General features: G+C 40.0%; 1 protein-coding gene across 6 annotated transcripts in view; it reads right to left on the bottom strand.

The window, feature by feature from the left end:
- Klhl32 (kelch like family member 32) overlaps positions 1 to 24,394 on the bottom strand; it is a 243,202-nt gene that overhangs the window by 33,320 nt on the left and 185,488 nt on the right. For 2 of the 6 annotated variants that reach the window (XR_004944214.1, XM_036177989.1), the window contains one exon: positions 1,767 to 2,489. The exons of 2 other annotated variants lie outside the window; for them this stretch is intronic. Coding sequence is in view for 3 of the 4 variants with exons in the window: in XM_036177989.1 (XP_036033882.1) it covers positions 1,767 to 2,415 (649 nt within the window). In the remaining variant the exon portion in view is untranslated. Of the gene's footprint in view, positions 1 to 1,766; positions 2,494 to 24,394 lie in introns of all 6 variants that reach the window. 2 more of the 6 variants (XM_036177988.1, XM_036177990.1) reach the window with 1 other exon arrangement.

Raw genomic sequence — 24,394 nt, forward strand, 5'->3', positions numbered from 1 at the left:
ATCTGCTCCCCTAAGCCTCACTGAAAGGGGCAGAGAATAGTCATGGCTTTATGACTATGTGAGGGGAAAAATCAAGGATATTTTAAAAGCAAGTGTTGTGGTGCCCAATATGACATACTTATTAAAATATTTATGGGAAATTCATACAAAATTTAGAAAGCACATTGCAAAATTTAAGAATATACTGCATTAACAACACATGAAACCAAATGAGTCAATGGAGGAAATGTAAATTGGGAGAAAATACAAACTGCATTGATTTCATAAACCTATCATTGCTCTGTGTCCTGGGAAGTCCGGACCCGTTCCTGCTATTGGCAAAGACTCAGGTGCAGCCATTTTGAAGTTTCTTTGGCAAAGCCAACTTTAGTCCTGGTGGCTCTTTTAGTAGTTGAAATACATATTTAAAGGAAAGGAAAGAATTTGCTAATAAGTTAAGAAATTTATTTAAATGTATCTACATATATGTTAATTTCTAATGTTTTTATTTGGTATATAGATAGCACCAGTAAACAGTGGGTACTCATTTATTCTCTTTGCATATTCTTAGTCCTTATTTTATGCATTAGTCCATTAACCACAAACTCTAACATGAGATAGGTTCCATCAATGGAAATAGCTGAGGCCTCCACCAGAGAATCTGACTGTCTCCTGGGTTATTGAAGATAGTAGAAGGAAAAATGAGTAGAGCCCAAACTAATTTAATCCAGGCATAATTTTGTCAAAATTGATGTTTAAAAACTGGAACTGGAAATGGTAACTGGGGAAATCTAAGAAGCCTTCACTTCCTAATGTGGTTGTCTCTTCTAAGTCAGAACATCAGGGTTGCCTTTCAATATTTAACCTAAGGATCTATCTATTATTGTTACATGTCCTTGGTGAAACAGAAACCCAACTTCTATTTGGGTTATAAAATGGGTATTCTCCAACTGAGAGACAAGGCAACTTCTCCCCCTGAGAACAGAAAGTACAGGCTGATATTGTGGGACTGATAACATATCAGTCCTAGACTTCTGTACAAAGAACATAGCTGCCAGAAGGGGTTGAAGACAGGGGGGATAAAAAAGATTAGCAATGATTTGGCTATGTTTTGGTATACCCTGTTCACTATACTAGTTTCTCTAACTTTTCCATAAGCATAAGTGAAAAGAGTAAACTTAAACAGAGCTTAAATTTCCTTTAAATGGTCGGTAAGAATGGGAGAATAAACTGGAAATGGATGACACCACTAACTAACAGTTACAGATAACACAAAACCTTTTTTCATTAACTTAATCCCTTCTTCCAACACACAGCATAGCTAATCCCTGGATGAGAGTCTCTTGTTATACTCAACAAAACGAATTTACTAGGATTTTATTTTTCTTGCTTCCAATGAAATGGCTCGCAGCTGGGCAGCCAAGAGTGTAAGGAAAAGCGAAGGTCTTGGGTAAGACACTGGTTGTGTAATTCACCCCACAGATTCAAGAGCTGACAATGCGAACAATAGGAGGCTTGGTAGAAAAACAGGTGTGATGGTCCATTAACTTTCATCCTGAATGTTTACAATAGTCATCACTCGGGAAAAACATTGCAGAAAGGTCAATTATTTCCAATTTATATCGTTTTTATAGAGTAGGTGTTCGCTAAATGGTGGCTAATTAGCAAAAACGGAATTCTTAGCTCAATCGTTCAACGACTTGGGGCCACTCTCCAGATGACTTTTACAGTGAAGCTACAACAATAGTGATTTTCAATATAAACACAACATAGGAGGCACGCTCTACCTGATATCCAAAGAAGACCATCAGCCACATATCCAGCGTGACACGAAAGGGATCGGTCAAAAGACTGCACAAAGGTCCATTTGTTCTTCTTGGGGCAGTATCGCTCCACTGTTGGCAGAACCTGGCGCAGCTCATTTCTGCCCCCTACTGCATAGAGGAATTCATCCATGGCACCCAGCACAAAATGCTCCCGGCAGTTTTTCATGGGTGCTATCTCTGCCCAGGAATTACTGCGAGGGTCATAGCGACAGGCAGTCCTCACTGCACATGTCCGCCCACTGGGATGCTCCACTTCCCCGCCTGCTACAAACAGGAAGTCCCCCATGACTGCCACACAGTGATGGCTTCTTCCCACGGGCATGGGAGCCAGCTCACTCCAGTTGGCAATGGCGGCTATGAGAGCGTTCTCCTGATCCACGGGATTGAAGTACCGAAGTTCCTTGACTTTACAGACCTCACGCTTTTTCCCACCAATGATATAGAGAGTGTCTGACTGGAACCGTGGTTTGGTCCTGCGTGTCTGCCACACAGGCTGTGCATAGATGCTTTGGTGATATTCCAGGGCCTCATTGACAAGGGCAGTTGCGGTCTCACTTGCCTGGACCAGGGGGTGGGATAGGGCAACCGTGTGGAGAGTATCCACATCCATTAGGCCAAAGCGGATGTACTGAAGGAGCCCGTCCAAATGCTGGTAATGGCAGTTGTGTTCCAGCCACCTCACAGCTAGCTGAAACAGAAGGAAGTGGGATGAGAGAAGGCACAAACAAGGTAAGACAGTGGATGCAGCGACCACACATGGCAAGTCACTGCTATTCTTTCAGACAGCAACTAAATTCTCTTCTACACAGCAGAACACTGGAATATTTTGGTGCCTAGGTGGGGATTTCCCCCCCTTTTCTATATCCGCAGAGACACAGAAGAGTTCAAGGCAGCGCTGTTGGAGTGAGAGAGAGTGTTAAGTAGCACTCTCAGAGCTTATGACAACTTTTAGGATGAACAATAATTGCTTTTCAAAGAACAAAAATACTGTGAAACAGCTCTTCATCCGCACTGAAGCCCTGTCACCTAACCATCAGGAAAAACCCATGGTGGGCAGTGGTGCCATCATTGCTCAACTAACATATGTCAACCATGAACGAAGGTGCTCTGTCAATATGAGTAATGTGAGCAAACAGGTGATCACCTGAGACCACCGGATGATCTTGAGAGAAAATCAATATGCCACTAGAAGAATGGTTTTGAAAAAAAGAGCAAGCCTCCCTCCACCGCTTTGGTAGGTCCAGCAATCAGGAGGAAGCAAGAAGAAAGAAAGAATGCAACTTACATAATTTTCCCCATGACCGTTGTCATTTGCAATGTAAGATGCTGGTGGCAGGTTAAGAACCATTTCCACAAACAGGAGACAGGAGAATTTTTTTTTTTTTTTTTGAGCTGAGGATCGAACCCAGGGCCTTGCGCTTGCTAGGTGAGTGTTCTAACACTGAGCTAAATCCCCAACCCGAGACAGGAGAATTTATCTTTGTATTATGGAGACAATAGCAGAATGCAATGCTAATTTTTTTAACCAAATGTGACTTGATTTTTGGGTGTGTTAAACCATCCTACACACTAACATAAACTAGTATACTCAGTATATCCAGTTGACATATCTGACACTGAAAATTCCTAACAGTATCTGTACGAAACCAATTCTCCTAGAAAGTATGAAACTGGAACCAAAGGACTTGGCAGCAGAAAGGAATGAATTTGAATACTAGATTTAACTGCTGGCTTGCTTTCTATTATCATGGAACTGCAGTTGGGTCTTTCCTGTTTAGGTGATATAAAAGGACAAAGGAGGAGGTGTGCCACCCTCAGACCATTACTCCCTGGTGAAATGAACTGGGTTTGAACTGGTATAAAGAATTCTCACAAAGTCTCTAAGGCACTGGATGATTCCAGAATGCCAGGGTTTCTTTATTCACTTGACAAAGGGCTCCAAAGGCAAAGTGCACTGTGGGCTTGTCCTCTCGCCTGGAAAAAGTAAATGGGGAAGAGGAGCTACTTCTGTTATGCAATGAGTGCCTCTCTTAATTAACTACTGTGTAATTAAATGAAATGAAAAAAGAACCTCATTGGGACCCAATGAGACAGAGACCAGGGAGGGAAGATAGGCAACACTCTATAGATGTTTATATAGAAGAGTGCGTTTTTATTTAAATAAGACATCAGAGAAACATTGTTGTATGGTGGCATCGGCACTAATCAAAGTTGCAAGAGAAATGCATGCCTTATCATTCACCCAGTCTCGGCTAGTGTGAAGAGCATTCTCACATGTGGCATCCTATTTCTTCTCCATCTCAGTTTTAGAAGTTTTGAGAGCTGGGTCCTCCAATTATTCCCATGTAGAGGTAACTTAGTAACTCATAAATGGCTTTTGGTTGTTGCTCACAGAACATTCAAACATTCTCAGAAATAATAACATCCCACTAAAAGTTGTTTCCTCAGGCACCAAGTACGTTTTCTGACACACAACCTACTTCTCCTTATTTGAGTAGCTGCAGTTGATGGGGTTTTGCTGTGAACCAGTTTCTCAGCATCTGTCCAGTTCTGGATGCCCTCTATAGAAACTACAGGAAATACTAGATAAATGTTCAAGTCTCCAAAGCCTCATTTTCAGCATGGCACTGCCTGCTTAATTAGTTCTTTCTCTCTCCATAAATCAGTTTTTTCCTAAGCCACAATCAGTCTTCCATGTCACCTCCAAATACACAGTTTATCTTTCTCTTTCTAGGACATGATATCACTATTGGCATGAGAGGTACACAAGCTTCAGCTCTGCTTGGCATTTAGGAACCCTCAATTCAAACTGGCAATGAACCAATGGTCACTGGCTTTCCCTTCCCATGCCATGTTATATTTTCTTCTGAAACTTTCTATTCCCCAATACTATATATTAGTACTATACAGTAGTCTGTGCACATATATTAGTTTGGTTTAGGGATTATTTTTATTTCTGGATATCATTTTTATACTTCTATAATTTATTGACATTTTCAGAAATACAAGCCTGCTATCCATGAGTTTATCTAGATCAAAAGGGAATTTAATATACAATAACTCTTCTGCTGTCAACTTCAAACCTCACTTGCACATGAGTTACCCAGTTTTCTGGTTCAAATGTAGATTCTGTCTTACTAGATAGAGTGCTGGGATCAGGCATCTACCTTTCTAACAAACCCTAGATACTGCACAGGCCAAAGCCACTGTCTCTACCTAGATACTGCACAGGCCAATGCCACTCTCTCCATCTAGATGCCACGAAGGTCAATGCCTCTGTACTTGTCTAGATGTAACACAAGCCAGTGCCACTGTACCTGTTACGTCCTTTTCACTGTGATAAAAAACCTGTCAAAAGCAACTTAAAGGAAGAGATTCCCTTTGGCTCACAGTCTTAGAAGATTATAGTCCATGAAGACCAGGGAAACAGTGGCCTCTATGGTGATAGAAGCATGAGGCTGCAAGGCACAATGTGGTTGCCAGTCAGAAAGCTGAGCTTGAGACCAGAAGTAGTAGTTTGTGGTCTTCAAAAATCCACTCCCAGTGAACTACCTCTGCCAGCAGGTCCACCTCTAAATATTCCACAGCCTCCTAAATCAATATCACCAGCTGGTGACCAAGTCTTCAAACATGAGTCTGCAGAGGATACTTCACATCAAACCATAACCGTGACTCTGCTGTCTCTATTTTTATTCAAAAATGTAAAGAAGAAAATCTCACTGAAAAAAGTGATAATTCATGGTTAGCCAAATAACGAGAGACTTGGTAAAGACAAAACAATAAGCCACCACAAAATCTCAGCTACACTGTGAGCCTCAGGAGAACACTGTTCCTTGCAATGCTGAGTAAAGGAAGGATCATGGAGGGATCTTGAAACTTGTTTAGGGAGCTGAGAGACATAGAAAGCATCTGTGAAGCACAAAAGAGTAAGACCTCACTTAGCTGTGTTGCATATTTTATAGGCTATATATAAAAGAAGGTTATCCTGGAAACTAGCAGCTTTTAAGATGACATGGCACTGAGGAAGTTCACATCATGGGAGGCTAGAACCCTACTCTTATTTCATATAGCCTGCCAACATCCTCATCACTGTAGCCTCCAGTATTGAAGGAAAAGAAAATGGAACATATAACCATAGTCTTAGCTCTCATCTTTTTGTTTAGAGAGCCAACAAGTACAAAAGAAACTATAGATTCACTTTGGGAACTCACTATCAATAGTGCTTAGGAAAAATGACCAATAGGCAAGATTTGGCCAAAACCTTCTGGCATCATCCATTATCATGCCCAGGAATAATGGAGGATTCTCCTATGTGCATTCTACCTACCTCTGTTCAAACAACTCTATCAGGAATTGTCCCATCTAAAACCACTAGGAGCTTAGTTCAACCTCAGCTAATCTGCCTCAGCCTTGGGTCTTTGATAAGGACAGTGTCTGGTTCATGGTGCTATGGATATTTGACAAATGGACAGAATTTTATTAACAGCTGTTTTGAGTGTTTCTTTTAGTTTTCTTAGTCATTATCAGTCCTTTATTCCTTTATATTTATCTATCTATCTACTACAGGCTTCCATTGATGTTTTATTATCTTACCTTTATGGCTTTCCTATAAGGTCTCTACAAGCTCTGAAAATTCCTCATTGAAGCACATGTACAAGCATCTTGGATGTATAAAGCCTTTGCCTTGCTCCTTGCATGCTTGATGCTGAACACTGATATTTGAGGTCCTTGACAGAGCAATGAACACTATAATCATTTAAGCTTTCAAATTAATAATAAAACTTCCAGGTGAGAATAAATTTTTGGTTTCAGTGTCTTAATTTTACAGGTATAAACTGAATCCAGACAGATGTAAACTGAAATCTTTTAAATACTTAGCACAAACATCGAAACTAGAAATCCACTGTTCAAATTACACCATGTATCTGCCTATTATATTACTTGTCATTATTTTCTCATCAATAACTTTAAAATAGAGCCCAAACAAATATATGCTATATAATATGTAATTCAAATGACTGCAAACACTACAGACAAGAAAAATAAAGTATACTTGTAAAATAACTATTCTTTGCTCCAGAACATGTTGACAGTATTTTCAGCAAATCTCACGAGTTCCTTCAAAAATAAACAACATACACTTGAAGGTACCAACTGAAGACTTTGCCGGTAAAGAGCAAACGCTCAGGGACAGGGCATGCTTTGTGTCTATATTGTGTCACATTCTTACAGAAATACATATATTTTAATGTCAAGTCTTTCCTTGTGAACTCAACTGAGTTCCTCTGTTTTCCTCTACATTTCTCTGCTGAGTGCTACTTTAGGGAGTAGAATATAGGACATGTGTACACACACAATGCTAAATTCAATAGTACACCATTCTTTTTTTTAAAAAGATTTATTTATTTATTATACAGTGTTCTGTCTGCACACATCCCCACAGGCCAGAAGAGAGCACCAGATCTCACCACAAATGGCTGTGAGCCACCACGTGGTTGCCAGGAACTGAACTCAGGACCCCTGGAAGTGCAAGCAGCACCCTCAACCTCTGAGCCATCTCCCCAGCCCCAATAGTACACCATTCTAAACTCTATATATTTTGTTTTAAATTAATTTCTGTGGTTTGCTCGCATATACATCAGAAGTATATCACATGAACAAATGTTCTATTCCTAACATCAAGTCCTCGAGTTATGCCTTTTACTGCTCATGTTGGATACACTCAGAAGCTGCTGTATTGAAATCTAATATCTTGGTGGGATGTTCTGTATGTCACATGTGTTGCTCTGATTGGTTAAAATAAATAAAGTGCTAATTGGCCAGTAGCCAGGCAGGAAGGATAGGGTAGGCATGACAAGGAGGAGGAGAATTGTGGGAAGTGGAAGGCTGGGGAGAGATACTGCCAGCTGCCACCATGACAAGGAAGATGTAAGGCACTGGTAAGTCAGGAGCTACGTGGCAAAGTATAGATTAATAGAAATGGGCTAAATATAAGAGTAAGAGCTAGACAATGGTAGGCCTGAGCTAATGGCTAAGCAGTTTAAATAATGTAAGTGTCTGTGTGATTATTTTATACATGGGTTTAGGGACCACAGGGGCTTGGTGGCACCTGGAGTGAAGCTTTCCAACTACATAGATGTTTGAAGCCTAACCCTACTTATATATGCTAGAATGTGTGTGTATTATAAAGTTTGATCCCAAAGCAATAAAAAAGTACAAATTCTTAGTCTCAGAAGTCTAGAAAATTTATTAATTATAAAGTCATCCTCAACTCCAAAAGACATATTGGTGTGCTCTTGCACATAGAGAAGTATTTTACATGTGACAGGTATGAGCCCTTAAAATGAAGGCTCTTAGGAGGGGTGTTCATGAGGCCCCTCCCTCCCTAAATCTCTAATGGCAGTTAATGGCTGCTGGGAGAGGAGGCGGCACTTTTTCCAGTGGTGTAGCCACTGGTTAGTTGCCCATGTTCTTGTAAATAACTCCTCACCCATGCTCATGCAAGGAACCCCAATTAAATGAACTGAACCACACACAAGAAGAAATGAAACAAGAAGAGGGACTAGTTGAAGGAAGAGCAAGAAGATTAATGGAGTGGAAAGGCAACAAGGTGGAGCAATTGGGTGAACATAATCCGAAAATATCATTTATGGATGAAAATATAATGAAACTTTTAGTATATAATTAATACATATTTAAAAAGTTTTTAAGACGTGAAAAAGCAAGTTTTCACAAGATGAGTGATCAAATCTTAACACTAAAAAAAGATAAAATATTATCACAGCATTTAAAAGTGATAGGTGTTGGTCTTGATCCACATATAGTCTTTTTACAGAGAAAGGTATTCTCATCACAGAAGTAATCAGCCAGCAGTGCCTGTTACTGTTGTTCTCAGCCTTCACTTTGCCCTGGCCTAAGCTTGGCTGTAGACTGCCTTGCTGAGGATGCACTGAGCCTTCCTTTTCGGAGGTGGTGCTGGGAAGACACATGTGACTCTGTCCTTCCCATTGAGACAGGCCTGAGCACCTGGCTCTCCTTGGAACCCGAGAGGTATCGTAAACCACACAGTGCAACCTCAGAAAGAGGTGAAGAATAACACAAGAACCAACCAAGCTGCTGACATTTGTGTGCCTCCCAAAGAGCCGGGTATGTTAAAGAGCAGACCTGGACAGTGAGTGGAAAGCCAACAGCATACAATGAACTGCTATGCACAGACAGACTATCAAGCACACTGTCTTCTAGTCATGACCACAAAAGAGAGTTCAGTGATTGTTACTACATTAAAGCACATTATTTTAGATACCATTGTTAATAGACCTTTATTTCTGGAAAACACAAATCCTAGTGTAATACAATTTTAATATCGATAAAGTTGATTTAGGTAAAAAAAAATTGGAAAGTTTCTGCAATGAAAGTAAGCAGGTGTCTAGATTTTCCATGCTGTATTACACAGAAGCCACCTCCTTAACGTGAGTCGGATAAGGCCCACATGGTGACATATTAAATCAGAATAATGACTGTCACAGAGAATGCTTATATTAATAAATAAAAACACCAAACCTTCAGTCACACTCTTTTCTTTAAGACCAAATGAAAAATTTCAACTAAAAAAAAAAAAAAAGCACAGCATTCCCACAAAGCCCCAAAGCAGTGGAACTAGGGATGCCAGATCAGTGAGTTTCCTCTATTAGAACAGTGACAATGTCACTATGGAGGAGTATTAAAAATTACAACAGTGCTCACTCGAGTGCTATAATTAAAACTGTGTCAACATTTTGCTTGTAAAACAGATTTTTCAAGGAAGGTTGCACATTAACCATTATAGCTGACTGCAGACACATGATGCATAGGCGGTTTTTCCTCTAAGAAACATATTTCAATAGAATCAAATCTTATGAGGCCCCGGGATCATATGCTGTAGGAAGGAAAACTCTGGCAGGTTTAAAACAAAGATTCAGCTTAGCAAATGTGATGATAACACATTCTTTCATTGTCCATTTAAAATTTTATGAAGTTGAGACATTGATAAATGCTTTTATTTTCACCTTTTACATAAAATGTATGCTCCAATAACCGTCTTTATACATATATCAAGGTTCTAAAAGCAAGAGCCCTTGACACAAAGTGTGAGTCTTTCCTACAGAGGAGGATACAGACACAGGCTACAGAGGTGTGATGGAAACCACCCAAGGCCTTCCCCAAGTCCACACATCTGCAGTTCAGAGAGTCAGGAGTACAAACCCCAAGGGATGAAAGATGCCCTTTGGTTTAGTCTCATAACACAATAGAATATTTTTAAAAGCAGTTTGCATACAGAGACCAAGAGAACATTCAAATGAGAGAGAGCAACATTTAATATTTATTGTTCTAGAACTCACTACCATTTTGAGCTGATTTTTTTGAAAGCCAATTGTCAAGAGCATCATAAAGCTGTGTCAGACTATAGTTGTGGGAACTTGAATCTGGCTCCTTTATTCGAGTCCTCCAATCTCCATCTCTGTTTTTGTGGTGTTATCATGATGTTTTTATGAGTGTGGTTCTGTAGTATAACTTGAGATTGGGTATGATGATGTTTCCAGCATTGCTCTTTTTGCTCAGGATTGCCTTGACCATCCAAGGATTTTTTTTTTTTTTTTGAGACAGGGTTTCTCTGTAGCTTTGGAGCCTGTCCTGGACAGGCTCTGTAGCCCAGGCTGGCCTTAAACTCACAGAGATCCACCTGCCTCTGCCTCCTGAGTGCTGGGATTACAGGGTGTGCCACCACTGCCCAGCCTAAGGATTTTTATGTCTATATGAATGATGCTTTTGTATTTCTGTAAAGTACAGCATAGGGATTTGGGTTAGAAGTACATTGAATCTGTACATTTCTTTTGGTAGGATCATCATGGAAGAAAGACTCTATCTTTAACTAATCATGCTGGAAAACTGGGCATCTATATAATCCATGTATATAAGGAGACCTTTATCTCTCTGCCAACACAAACATCCAGCTCCAAATAGATCAAAGACCTCAGCATAAAACCTGAAACTGCTATAAGAGAAGGTAGAGAGTACACTACAACATCTACACGTACATAAGGACTTTCTAAATTGGGACTCTGGTTGCTAGAGAAATGAGGCTAACAACTGGCAAACTAAGAAGTTTCTGTACAGCCATGGAAACAATTGAGTGGAGAGGCTACCTACAGAATGGAAGACATCTTAGCCACTGATCTATCCAACAGAGTATTAGTCTCTAGAATGTACAAAAAAATCTAAAAAACAAAATGCAAAAGCAAACAACTCCTTAAAAAAAAGCTATGGATCTTAACAGAGAATTTTACAAAAGAAGAATTGTGAGTGGCTTTTTCAAGGGTTCATTAGCCATTGGAGTAAAGAAAATTACATTTAAAAAATGAGATTCTACCCTACCACTGCCAGAATGTCTGTCATTAGGAAATGAAATGTCAGGGAAGGTATACAGGATGTGTGGAAAGGAAGCATTGTTGGGAAGACTGCAGAATAATGGAGCCGCTGTAGAAATCAGTGTGGAGATCCAACAAGAAGTGAGAAGTACATCTAGCATGTGATCCAATGATACCACTCCTGGGCACATTTCCAAAGGACTCTACATTCTACTACAGAGTTTCTTTAGCACTTGATGCAACAATACCACTCCTGGGCACATTTCCAAAGAACTCTACATTCTACTACAGAGTTTCTCTAGCATGTGATCCAATGATACCACTCCTGAGCACATTTCCAAAGGACTCTACATTCTACAACAGAGTTTCTTGCTCATCCATGTTCATTGCTGCTTTAGTCACAATAGCCAGGAAGTATAATCAGACAAGATGTCCATCAACTAATAATGGATAATGAATATGTAGTAAGTACATATACACAATGAAATTTTAGTCAGCCACAAATAAAACTGATTTTTTAAAAACAGGAAAATAGGGGAAACTGGAAAAAGATATATCCAATGAGGCAACCCAGGCACAGAAAAACAAATGCCCAATGTTCTCCCTCATATATGGGTCTTAGCTTCAAATATCTAATTTTGTGTGTTGGACCTGGAGTTTCTAAAGAAGCCAGGAAACCAGGGAGAGACCACTGAGGGAGGTGTCTTAAAGGAGAGAAAATGTAGACTGTTGGTAAGATGAAAGTATCAGGGGCACAACTTCCAGAGGAAAGGTCTGAAGAGAGAAGAGGGGATGAAGGAGACAAAGGGTGAGCGAGAGCTAAATAAAGTGAAGGGGGTATGAAAAGCCATATGGAAACTGGTACCCTGTCGCCAAGTTAAAAATACAATGTATGAAAAAGCTGCAGCTGACAATGAGCCAGCCATTTCTCCTCATTTATAAATGAGTAAGCTGATAACAGTCTTTTCTTCCTATGGGTAACTATCACCTGTGTATCAAAATCATTTTAAAATGGAATTCTCCAAAACTCCCATATGTGGGATAGGCAACTAGACCTAAATGCTGTGCCTGGTATTCAAGCCATGGGTTTCCAAAGCCTGAATAGTATTCATTGATTTGTTTTCAGAAAAACAAAGTGAGACTTTTTTTTTTATCCCTAATCCTGTACTCAGCCAGACATCTGCATGGGTCCTAGTCTGTATCTGTGACTGTGATAAAACACTGCCCAAATGTGGGCGAAGAGAGGGTTTGCTTGACTACAGATTACAGGCCATCATCAAAGGAAGCCACGGCAGGAGCTAAGGCAGAGACAGTGGGGAAATCCGCTTAAAGGCTTACTTCTCCTGGCTTGTTCTCCTGTCTTTCTTACTCAGTTCAGGTCCATCTGCCCAGGCATGGGACTACTCACAGTGGGCGGGCCTTCTACCTCCATCAGCAATAAAGAAAATGCCTCACAGACATGCCCACGGGCCAATGTGATCATGGCAATTCTCCAACTGGGGTTCTTTCTCCTGGGTGACCCTGTATGTGTCAAGTCAACAAAAACTAACCCGCCCAGCATATATTCATGTGAAGGCATATGTACACATGGCTTTGTGAGGATTTTCAATCCCTGCAAAGAGCTTTGTTAAGAATACATAATCTAATATATTAATGTATTGACAGCTATATCTCTTATACAAATTAAATAATCTCAACTGAAGACCTAAAGACATTTTAAAATTTCAAGGTGACTACTTCAAAATGCTACTTACATAGAATTAAAAAATTGGGCACTATATGAAAGTAAAATATTTAGTGTGTTTTGTACATAAATTTTGCCTCCAGATTGACAAACTTTTTGATGGCAGAACAATAAAATACAACCAACAGCACTCAACACATACTCAAGAAGAATAAAACTCATTCTTCCTCATCTCACATTTGACCAAAACAAATGCATAATTATGGAAATAACATCCTAAAATTGGCCTTCGGTATTTTTAGAACAGCGAGCAGAAAGACAATAGTCATCCATCTAGTCAACAAGACTGGGGATTCTTTCAGGGCATTAGATGATACCAACTGATGACATAAAATGTCTAAATAAGATGCTAGTGTATCAAATGATATAAAATACCTTGGGGTTACTCTAAGTAAGCATGTGAAGGGCCTATATGACAAGAGCTTTAAGTCCCTGAAAAAAGAAATTGAAGAAGATGTCAGAAAATGGAAAGATCTCCCATGCTCATGGATAGGCAGGATTAACATAGTAAAAATGGTGATCTTACCAAAAGCAATTCCCATCAAATTACCAACACAATTCTTCACAGATCTGGAAAGAATAATACTCAACTTCATATGGAAAAACAAAAAACCCAGGATAGCCAAAAGAATCCTGTATAATAAAACAACCTCTGGAGGCATCACAATCCCCGACCTCAAGCTCTACTATAGAGCTACCCTAATAAAAACAGCTTGGAACTGGCATAAAAACTGACATGTGGACCAATGGAATCGAATTGAAGACCCTGACATTAACCCACACACCTATGAACATATAATTTTTGACAAAGAAGCCAAAAATGTACAATGGAAAAAAGAAAGCATCTTCAACAAATGGTGCTGGCATAACTGGATTGACAAATGTGTAGAAGGCTGCAAATAGATCCATATCTGTCACCGTGCACAACACTTAAGTCCAAGTGGATCAAAGACCTCAACATAAATCCAGCTACTCTGAACCTGATAGTAGAGAAAGTAGGAAGTACTCTTGAACACATTGGCACTGGAGATCACTTTCTAAATATAACACCAGTAGCACAGACACTGAGAGAAACAATCAATCAATGGACCTGTTGAAACTGAGAAGCTTTTGTAGAGCAAAGGACACGGTCAACAAGACAAAGTGACAGCCTACAGAATGGGAAAAGGTCTTCACCAACCCCACATCTGACAGAGGGCTGATATCCAGAATATATAAAGAACTCAAGAAATTAGACATCAAAATGCCCAACAGTCCAATTAAGAAATGGGCTATAGAACTAAACAGAGAATTCTCAACAGAGGAAGTTCAAATGGCTGAAAGACATTTAAGGAATTGCTCAACATCCCTAATTATCCGGGAAATGCAAATCAAAATGAGTCTGAGATACCACCGTACACCTGTCAGAATGGCTAAGATCAAAAGCACAGAAGACAGCTTATGCTGGAGAGGATGTGGAGCTAGGGGAACTCTCCTCCACTGCTGGTGGGAATGCAAGCTTGTACAGCCACTTTGGAAATCAATATGGCACTTCCTTAGAAAATTGGGAATCCATCTCCCCCAAGACCCAGCTGTAGCACTCCTGGGCATATACCCAAGGAATGCTCAATCATACCACAAGGGCATTTGCTCAACTATGTTCGTATCAGCTTTGTTTGTAATAGCCAGAACCTGGAAACAACCTAGATGCCCTTCAACTGAAGAATGGATAAAGAAAATATGGTACATATACACAATGGAGTACTACTCAGCAGAGAAAAACAATGACATCATGAGGTTTGCAGGCAAATGGATGGATCTAGGAAAAAATCATCCTGAGTGAGGTAACCCAGACTCAGAAGGACAAACACGGTATGTACTCATTCATAGGAGGATACTAGATGTAAAACAAAGATAACTAGACTGCTACACAACTCCAGGGAGACTACCTAGAAAATGGGACCCTAGGAAAGACCCAAGGATCACCCAATGACAGAGAATGGATGAGAACTATATATATGAACAACCTGGACGACAGTGGGAGTAATGAAGGGCAAGATTTGAGGGAAAGAAAGCTTAGGGGAGCAGGAGATCCCAGCTGGATGAAGAACAGAAAGGGAGAATGAGGAATAACAGACCATGATAAATGAAGACCACATGAGAATGGGAATAGGCAGAGTGCTGGAGAGCTCCCCAAAAATACACAATGATACATCCACTGTAGACTGCTGGCAATGGTCGAGAGAAAGCCTGATCTGACCTAGTCTGGTGATCAGATGGCTAAACACCCTAACTGTTGTGCTGGAACTCTCATCCAATAACTGATGGAAGTGGATGCAGAGATCCTCAGCTAGGCCCCAGGTGGAGCTCCAGGTGTCCAACTGTCGAGAAAGAGGAGGGTCTGCAACAGCGTGAATTGTTGAATCCAAGATTGCAAAAAGCACAGGGAGAAATAGCCAAATGAATGGAAGCACATGAATTATGAACCAAAGGCTGTGGAGCCCCCAGCTGGATCAGGCCCTCTGGATAAGTGAGACCATTGAATAGCTTGATCTGCTTGGGAGGCACCCAGTCTGTGGGACCAGGATCTGTCCTTAGTGCATGAGCTGGCTGTTTGAAACCTTGGGCTTACACAGGGACACTTTGCTCAGTCTGGAAGGAGGTGACGGGACCTGCCTTTACTGAATCCACCAGGTTTAAATGAATCCCCAGGGGTGCCTTGATCCTGGAGGACATGGGAATGGAGGGGAGGGGCTGGGGGGAAGGGGGGGGGGCGTGGGCGCGGGAAGGGGGAGGACAGGGGAACCCATGGCTGATGTATAAAATTTACAAGACAAAATAATAAAGAAAAAAATAAACCTTTTTTATGTCAAAGAAAAAAAAAGATGCTAGTGTATATCTATATAGTATATCCCATTGGACTCTAAAGGAACTTTGCATATGAACATTCAGAAATATGCATATACTGCTGGAATAACCCTGGAAAAACAAGAGAAAACCCTACTGTGTCTCACTGGAAAACAAGGAACGTAGTGTCCTATGTGGCCACCATTTACATTCTCTCCCAGGCGTGCAGTGAGGACATTATCAGGGTACCATCACAGGGAATCTTGTTTCTTTGTTTGTTTTTCCCATCACTATTTGGCATACATCCTGTGAGGTAAATGTGGCAAGATATCCAAGAAGCAGGACATGAGGACAAAAACCTATTTCCAGCATGAGGCTGGACCTCAGATAAACTGGAGCTTATCTCATATATGTGAGGATTAGAGACCTCCTCCCTGACACACACACATAAAACACATACACACTCAACTAATTCTGTAACAATGTATCTGTGCATTTAGGAAAAACGCTAACAAAGTTTCATCATCTGCATGCTATGATGATATTTCATATGTCATCAACAACATCCATGTTGGCATGGAGTGAGGTAACATGTGAAAATGATTGGTAAATTATAACAAACAATATGTATAACGAATGTCATGGCAACCAAGGGATGAAGATATTAATGTAAACATTATTTTAAGTTCAAGAGAAAGTCATCACATTCAGACTATCTTTTATATGACACAATATTGAATGGTGTTGACATAAACTTTTAGGATAACTGTAGATTATAAGAAACACTGTATTAAATGTTTCCTATGTTGTAAAACATTAAAAGCACAATAGTGCAACAGACTTGAGATATGCCTTTTGATGGTCCTATCTCCACAAATGACTCAGGAATTCCATCGCAGTAATTTTAGTTGTGTGGCTTTGTAGAATATACAGCCATAAAAGAATGAGTAAACAGATAAAAAGTAAGAGAGAAAAAGATTCTTGAGTCCAGTGGTTTCTGAATAACACCTGTTTTTGCCACTTGGCTTGGGTATCCTGTTTTATATACATTTGAATTCTTGTCCATATGAGTCTCTTTGAATTTCATCTCAGCTAACTTAGGGATAAGGAAAAACACACACAGTCTAGCTCAAAAGTTGCTGAAAACTAAAATAATGGTTGATTGTCTGAGCTGACTACTTACCTTTTTTTTGTCCTTCTGTGGATAAATGATATAATGACATAACCATGAATCTTTCCTTTAGTTTTTTTCTTTTACTTATCCATTCCTCAGTTTGAGAGTTCACTATGTGCCAAGAATGTGCTCAATGAGAAAGATTCTGATGAATAAGTACACATACATGGATTCTTACTTGCCATTCAATTCCAAGTCTACTAGCACCATATCAAGATATCAAGTCAAGTATCCCGAGTCTCTGCATAATGTACTCTTGCAACTGGAATGAAGGTGGCAGATCTTAAAGATCTGGGAGTTAGAGTGTTTGGAGACAGAGATCCAGCTGCAAGTATGGACCATCTTTCTATGCTGCCGTTTCATTGGTGTTTTAATGTTGCTGGGGAGTTTATATATTTTAGGGCTAACTCTTTTATTTGTAAATATACCTTAGAGCATACTGAGAGCATCAAGTCTTTGAATCCCTCATGGTGGCTTAGTTCATGAATAATTGCCCAACAGGAGATTCACTGGGGACTCATACTCCCCAACTAAAATCAAATCTGTAATAGCATGGCCAAATGAACCTCACAGCATCCAACTAATATCATGAACACAGAGATAGTAGACTTCTTCAAGTAGTGATGCTATGAAGAAATGGTACACAGGAAGTTTCTAAGTTGCACAGGACTATACACTGTGAGGAACCAGCATCCACTCTTAGGGTGTTGGGTCATGAAGCAGACACTGTAACATCTGATAGACCAAGGAAAGGGGAGACATGACCTAGGACCTAAGCTGCCAATGCATTACAAAGGCCATCCAGTGACTGCCTTCACCTCTTGAATTTCAATCTCACTACTGATATTTAAACAGCATTATTTCACATGCTATTCTTTAACTTATCCTCTGTACACTATAAATACCTAGAAGATGAAGCCCTCTTTCCCACATTGTAACACTTGTGTTATTCAAAAAGATACAGTTTTCACTATAATTATCATAGATTTTTTAAAGAAAGAATTTCAGATATTTGATTCAATAAATAGTTGGTCAAATAAAAGGCCTTAGGGGTACTGAATGGATCCTCTAAACAAGTGACTGTCAAATAAGTCTTAAATAAGGAATCAAGCATGCAAGAGTCATAATGGTTATAATTTTACTTAGAGAAAATGGCTAAGTTTGGGTGGAGATGGCCTGCGATGGCCCATCTGTAGTGCTCATGTGAGGAAGATGGTGTGTGAAGAAATGACCCTTAGTGGGGAGAACCATAGCTTGGTGCTTTCTGAAGACACATGATGAAAAGGGGACAAGAGCATCTGAAGAAGTGGCTGTGAGACAGTGGCTATTCCAAGTGCTCATCCGTAGGATAAGTTAGACAGAGCCATATGTAATTCCAGGAGCAACCCATAGGTGTTTGCCAAATGAGAGAACCAGGAGTTATTCTGGGGCATCCAGACCTATGCCTTCTCCATAAAATCAAGATGAAGAATACTAAATGGGGGGGGGGTAGAGTAAAGGAATAAAGATGAAAAAGAAACATGACCCAGTAACTGAACCCAGTCCTGAAGGCAGAATAATTGTCAGCACAAGTCAGGTGATGAGGTGTAGAATGTTGGCTAGGACCTTTGGAAAAGTCCATCTGTGTACAGAGAGCACAGTGTCAGTGGGCTAAGTCAGCAGGTGGGCACAGTGGTATGCAGTTCATGGAGGGCTTCTGAGAAGGTAAGATGTGCCTTCTGTTCTGGAGATAAGTTTTCCTCATTTCAATAGAAAGAGGACAATGTTTCAGGGGAGTTTGGAGCCCGGGAGGTCTTAGGCTAATACCAATTTGAAATCATGATTTATATCTCTTGGAGTAAGAAATGATTATGGAGCCACGTGGTAGTGGTACACACCTTTAATCCCACCCAGCACTTGGGAGGCAGAGGCAGGGGGATCTCTGTAAGTTCTGGGCCACCATGGTCTACCCAGAACAACCCTGTCTCAAAAAACAAAAACAGAAACAAACAAAAAAGAAGAAAACCAAAAAAGAAAAAAAAAATGGTTATGGCTTGAGTCTCATTAATTTGTAAACCCGATGGCTCTATGTGGTGGTTGGAATGATAAATATCCCCTGTAGTCTTTGGCATTTGAATGCCTTGTCCCTAGTTGGTGGCTGTTCAGGGAGGGTTGGAAGGTTGGCCCTGTTGGAGGAAGTATGTTCCTGGAGGCATGCTTTGAGGTTTCAAAAGCCAAATGACATTTCCAGTTCCCTCACTCTGTTGATGCTTGTGGTTGAAGATGTGAGCTCTCAGCTGCTCCCGCACCATGCCCAATGATTGATGCAAAGCTTCCCAAAGTGACTGTGTTAAATTCTTATCCCTTTGGAACCGTAAGCCCTAATAAACTCTTCCTTCTCTAAATTGTCTTGGTCATATGTTTTATCACAGCAACAGAAAAGTAACTAAGGCAGTCTACAACATAAAATGACTCATTTTCACAGACACCACACGGTAACATTACAATTAAACCTCATACCACTTTTCAAAATACAAAAAACAAACAAAAAATATTGATTGGCTTGGTTGATGTATTTTCTCTCGTAATTATCTTTTATTTTCTATTGCTTGAAAACAAGACATAACTAATCAATAATTCTGTGACACATCCCTGAGGGCTATTTTATCCATGTAGTTCACTGAATGAAAGAAAGGAATCTTTGTGGTTGAATGTGATGAAGAATTGGTTCTTCATATATAAACAATCCTTTTCTCATGTCTCCTTAAATACACATTCTAAACAGCACTGTCACTTAAGGAAGGGCCGCGTTAAAATCATAATAAGATTCAATGTCTGTGTTCATTTTGGAACCTCAGGAGACTGAATGATTACCTAAGGAATTTCTTTACCATTCAAACACAAATACACTTTTAAAAAGCCAAAAACATATAATACAATCAAAATATATTTTATGAAATTCTCAAATAACTTAATGTATTATAAATATAATGGAGCTCAGCATTGGAAAAATAAATTGAATTTCTGTAATAGTTATTTGCTAAAAGAAAATAAATACATAAAAACCAGAAATAAATATCGTGAAAAGAGAACACCTAACTGAAGTTATAACCACTATGGTGCTGGCATTTCAACACCCAGAGCCATAATTGCATTACCATTGTCACATCAGAAAACAATGTTCAGGACTAACTATAACTACAGCTGAGCTTGGGTAGTGGAGAGATGTAACCACACAAGATTATCTCAGATACCTGCTATGTCGGGCTGCCAAGCACAGCCTGGAAATACAAGGAAAGAGTTTTCTCCCCCTTTTCAGGGTGTGTGTGTGTTTTGATTGTTTGATTTTGGTTTTATTTTTCCTTCTATATTTTTCTTTGTAAAGGGTCTGCATAAAGGTCATTATGATATGAGTTGCAAACATAAATATGAGCATTACTAAATGCTGGTGTAAATGTTTACACTGGACGTCAACCAGGTACAAGATCTACACAAATTATAAATTATAAGTTCTTAGGGCTTGAGGAGATAGCTCAGCTGGTCAAGGGCTTGTCACCTAAGCCTGAGGACACTGAGTTCAACTCCTAGAGCCTATGTGAAATAAATAAGCATGGAGCATGATGGCACATGTTGTTCATCTCAGTGCTGGAGAGGTGTAAACGGTGGATCTCTGGGCATACTGGTCAGCCTGACTTAGTCAATGAGAAACTGTCTGGAAAAAGGGGAACAGTACCTGAAGAACAACACTTGAGATTGTTCCCTGAGCGCCCCCCCCCCCACATATATACACACACACACACTCACATAGATACAGTCCGCTTTTTAAATAACCTTAGCAATTCTGGCTTTCTGTGTTAAATCCTCCCTGTACTTCCCAGGAAAGAAGAAGAGTAAGATGCAGGCTTCGAAGCAGGAATTTGACAAACTGGTGTGAGACAGGCTGTTGAGGGAACTGCGAGGAAAATGGAGACGCCAGCTCGAGCTCCGCGACCATTTTGACTTCACTGCATCCACTGCTTCTCATACAAGATGCGGAACCGCACAGCCTGCTGCAAACCAGCCAGAGCATCCCTGTCACTCTGACTTCCCCTCTGCACAATCAGAATGGAAACATTTGCTCTATTGGAAGGGAGTGATAAGGATGAATTTTTAAAGTTTCCATTTTTAAGTGAAAATGAAAGAAAAATGCTCTTCTAGATGTGTTGTGCCTTTGAGCTCCATTTGAAAAAAGGGGGGAAAAAGGCAGAGAAAGCTGCTGTGAAGGTCACTGAGTGAAAGAACTTCCTCAGGGCACAGAATAAATTAAATCCCAAGGAAAAAATAAAATGTGATTTCCAGAGTGTGAGGCACAAACTCCAAATGACAATGATTGACAGCCAAACTATATCCGTGCAATATCCAAGACTGCACGTTCTCATTTACCTCAGTGTAGCCAGCAAGCGCCCATTAAACATCCGTCTGATGCCCAAATTAACCTTCTTGGCAAACTGAAAGAGGCACAAACTATCATAATCAACCTTTCATTATCACAGCAGCCTCTAGTTAAAGGGTCAGAATAATTGTGCCATCAGAGCCTTGATTGTTTTCAATCAACAGCCGGCTGGAGTGACAGCTCGGTGATGGAGAAGTCTGATGAAACCGCACCAGCCCTAATCAGGGCAGATGAAAGGAAGGCATGATTGGTGCAAATGAACAGTCGTGCCTCTCCTTTTCATTTACAATCTGAAATTACTCTTAAATTTGTGAGGTTTTTTTTCCCTCCCTTATGAGCACCACTGAAAGAATGTTTGACTTATTATGAGTTCTGACAGTGCAGAGTTATAAAACACAGGTAGGGTTATCAGCTGAGGCTTTAAGTGGGTATTCAGCATAATTCTAACAAATTCACTCTTGAAAAGCACAAAATGACTAAAAAGGCTTCCAATGACCTAACCTCTCGGTGCAGTTTGATAAAGACCCGTCTGCTCTGCTGGCATTGCAAATGCTCGGGAGAGAAGACTGAGAGCACGCATGCTCTGTGGGTGTTTTCATCAGCTCTGCGGTACTGGCTACTCTGCCCCAATCCTTTTTGTTCTCTGAAAACAGACAAGAACATTAAGAGCTGCAAAGGCTTCGTTCATCAGGGGGTGCACATCAGATAGAATCCACTGTGGTGAAGGACCTGAAACTCTCTGGGGAACCACAGTGGCATGGAAGAGACCAGAACCGCAAATCCAAACCGGCATCAAAAAGCCATCTTGAGAAGAGCGGAAGTTCTATGGCATGGCCAGATAAACTGAGCATTAAACGGATTTGGACAAAATTAAACAGTATAAAGTTACAGTTATTAAGATTTCTTGTGTTAACAAGGTATAAATATTAACATCCGTTAAAATTTAGTGATAAATAGAATAGCAAAACCAAGCTTCTAAGGTCCTGTTTTCTTCCCTAAGGTTGCAATCAGCTAGTGACTAATCATGGGAGTGCCATGCTTTAAGTCAAAGCTACAAAGCAAAGAAAATCTTACAGTTGCAAAAGTTGTGTGTATTATTTGCATGTGCACAAGAGCATATATATATATATATATATACATATATTCGTGTGTGTGTGTGTGTGTGTGTGTGTGTGTGTGTGTGTGTGTGTGTGTGTGTGTGTGTGTGTTATAGACTTGGGAAGATTTTAGTTTTTTAGCATTTCAGCATTCAGGACTCTACCCCTCTAGATTGCGTCTCTTCAGACTGTGATCAGCACTACTGGAAGGCGACAGAGGGCAGCTGGGTCTTGCTGTCAGGTTAGTTTTGAACATCTTAAATAAGCAGTTTTACATAAAATATAGACTATTTCATTAGCCAAACTGCTCATTGCCATGACAGCATAAAGACATACAGTTCACAAAGTAAAAGAGAGAATGATTAGGACAACAGGCTTGACTTTTCCATGTAATAATTCGCAAAAATAAAATTTCCCTGAGATCTAGATAGACTTCATTTTGAGGTCAGCTGCTATCTACAAATGTACCCTGAACATACAAAATTTACCAAGTTCTACCTATATGTAGAAGGACTTCAAGGAAAGAGCCCTGATCTTAGGACATTTGGGAACAAAACTGCTCTGGTGTTTTGAAGATAAGTTTCAAAGGGACATATATAGCAAATAGTTCAAAAATGTATCTTCCAAGTCCATCCTTGCTCCCATGCACTTTCTCAGGGACTCAGGGTCTTCATCATGTCCTCTTACTTTGGCGCACAGGCACCATAGCAAATTTTACCAAAGGTCCCAAGGAGCTGGTTCTCTCAGTGTGAGACTAGATTTTAAGCTATAATGTCCTTCTCAAGAGAAAGCATTTTGTGTACAGGCCAAACATAGATAATTCGGGAATAATGATTACCTATCAGGTTGAAACTAGCACTTCCTTGTGGGTTCAAAAAGCATGCAGATAAAGGGCAAGCCAATTTGATTAAGTACATTTCTAAATCCCAGAACTCGAGGAATACAGAATGATACTAAAACATCACACAGTGCCTTTACAGCACCCACATCTTGCACAGGATGAGAAAAGCAAAACATACTCTTTGAGAGCCCTGCCAAACCTGATGAATTGACTCTATTGTTTATCCTTTTTTTGATATGCATGAACTCCTTCCACAGAGTATCTACAGTGGACAGAATGAGGAATCCCCTCCAGTCCTCACGTCTAGTGTCAATCTCACACCCAAAAAGAGGGACACTTACATGCGTTGACCTCTTAACTAAGCAGCAACCTTTCAGAATGCAGGATTTAGTTTTACTTTCAACTGTGAGAAATTTCCCATTGTGATTGGCTGGCTTATACTCAATTGAGGATGATTAATGCCAAATTACATTGTAATTCACAAAGAATTTCAAATTAAAAGCTATATTAAGAGCAAATGAATTAATCAAAATTAATGTTATTATGATCACTTGTTTTAAAGTGTTAATAAGCTGGGTCTTCCTAAAACATTTAAACTTAGGCATATCATCCATCACTCCTTTAATTATCTGATTTCCTTGTGTGGCCAGAGAAGGTGGTGTGTGGACATTTCACAACAGGACCACATACTAGGCAGACACATGTCTCAGCCTCCAGTGTGAGGGGCTCTTTTAGCTTTCCCTCAAACAGCACATCATATCAGTGCCTCTTCCTAATACTGACTTGCAATGGTTTTTAATAAACAAATGGGGAGAGTGTGAGACAATTCTGATAGCTACCTTTAGAAAACATGAAGGTTCTTTTAGTTCTCCCTAAAAGAGATTATATTTCTGGTTGTGTGTGTTTTTTTCCTACCAGGATATTTGAGATTCATTTGCAGTCCTTATTGTGACATTCCCACAACACAGTGGAGGTGGCTGGACCAAAATGGAGAATATCACCACAGAGAATACACAACCTTGTATTATGGGCACAGAGGGAACCTCAGAATTATTTCTCCCTATGGGTTCTTACTCTGACTACGATCTCAGA

This window comes from Onychomys torridus, chromosome 2, assembly GCF_903995425.1.
Source record: "Onychomys torridus chromosome 2, mOncTor1.1, whole genome shotgun sequence".
NCBI classification, from domain to species: domain Eukaryota; kingdom Metazoa; phylum Chordata; class Mammalia; order Rodentia; family Cricetidae; genus Onychomys; species Onychomys torridus.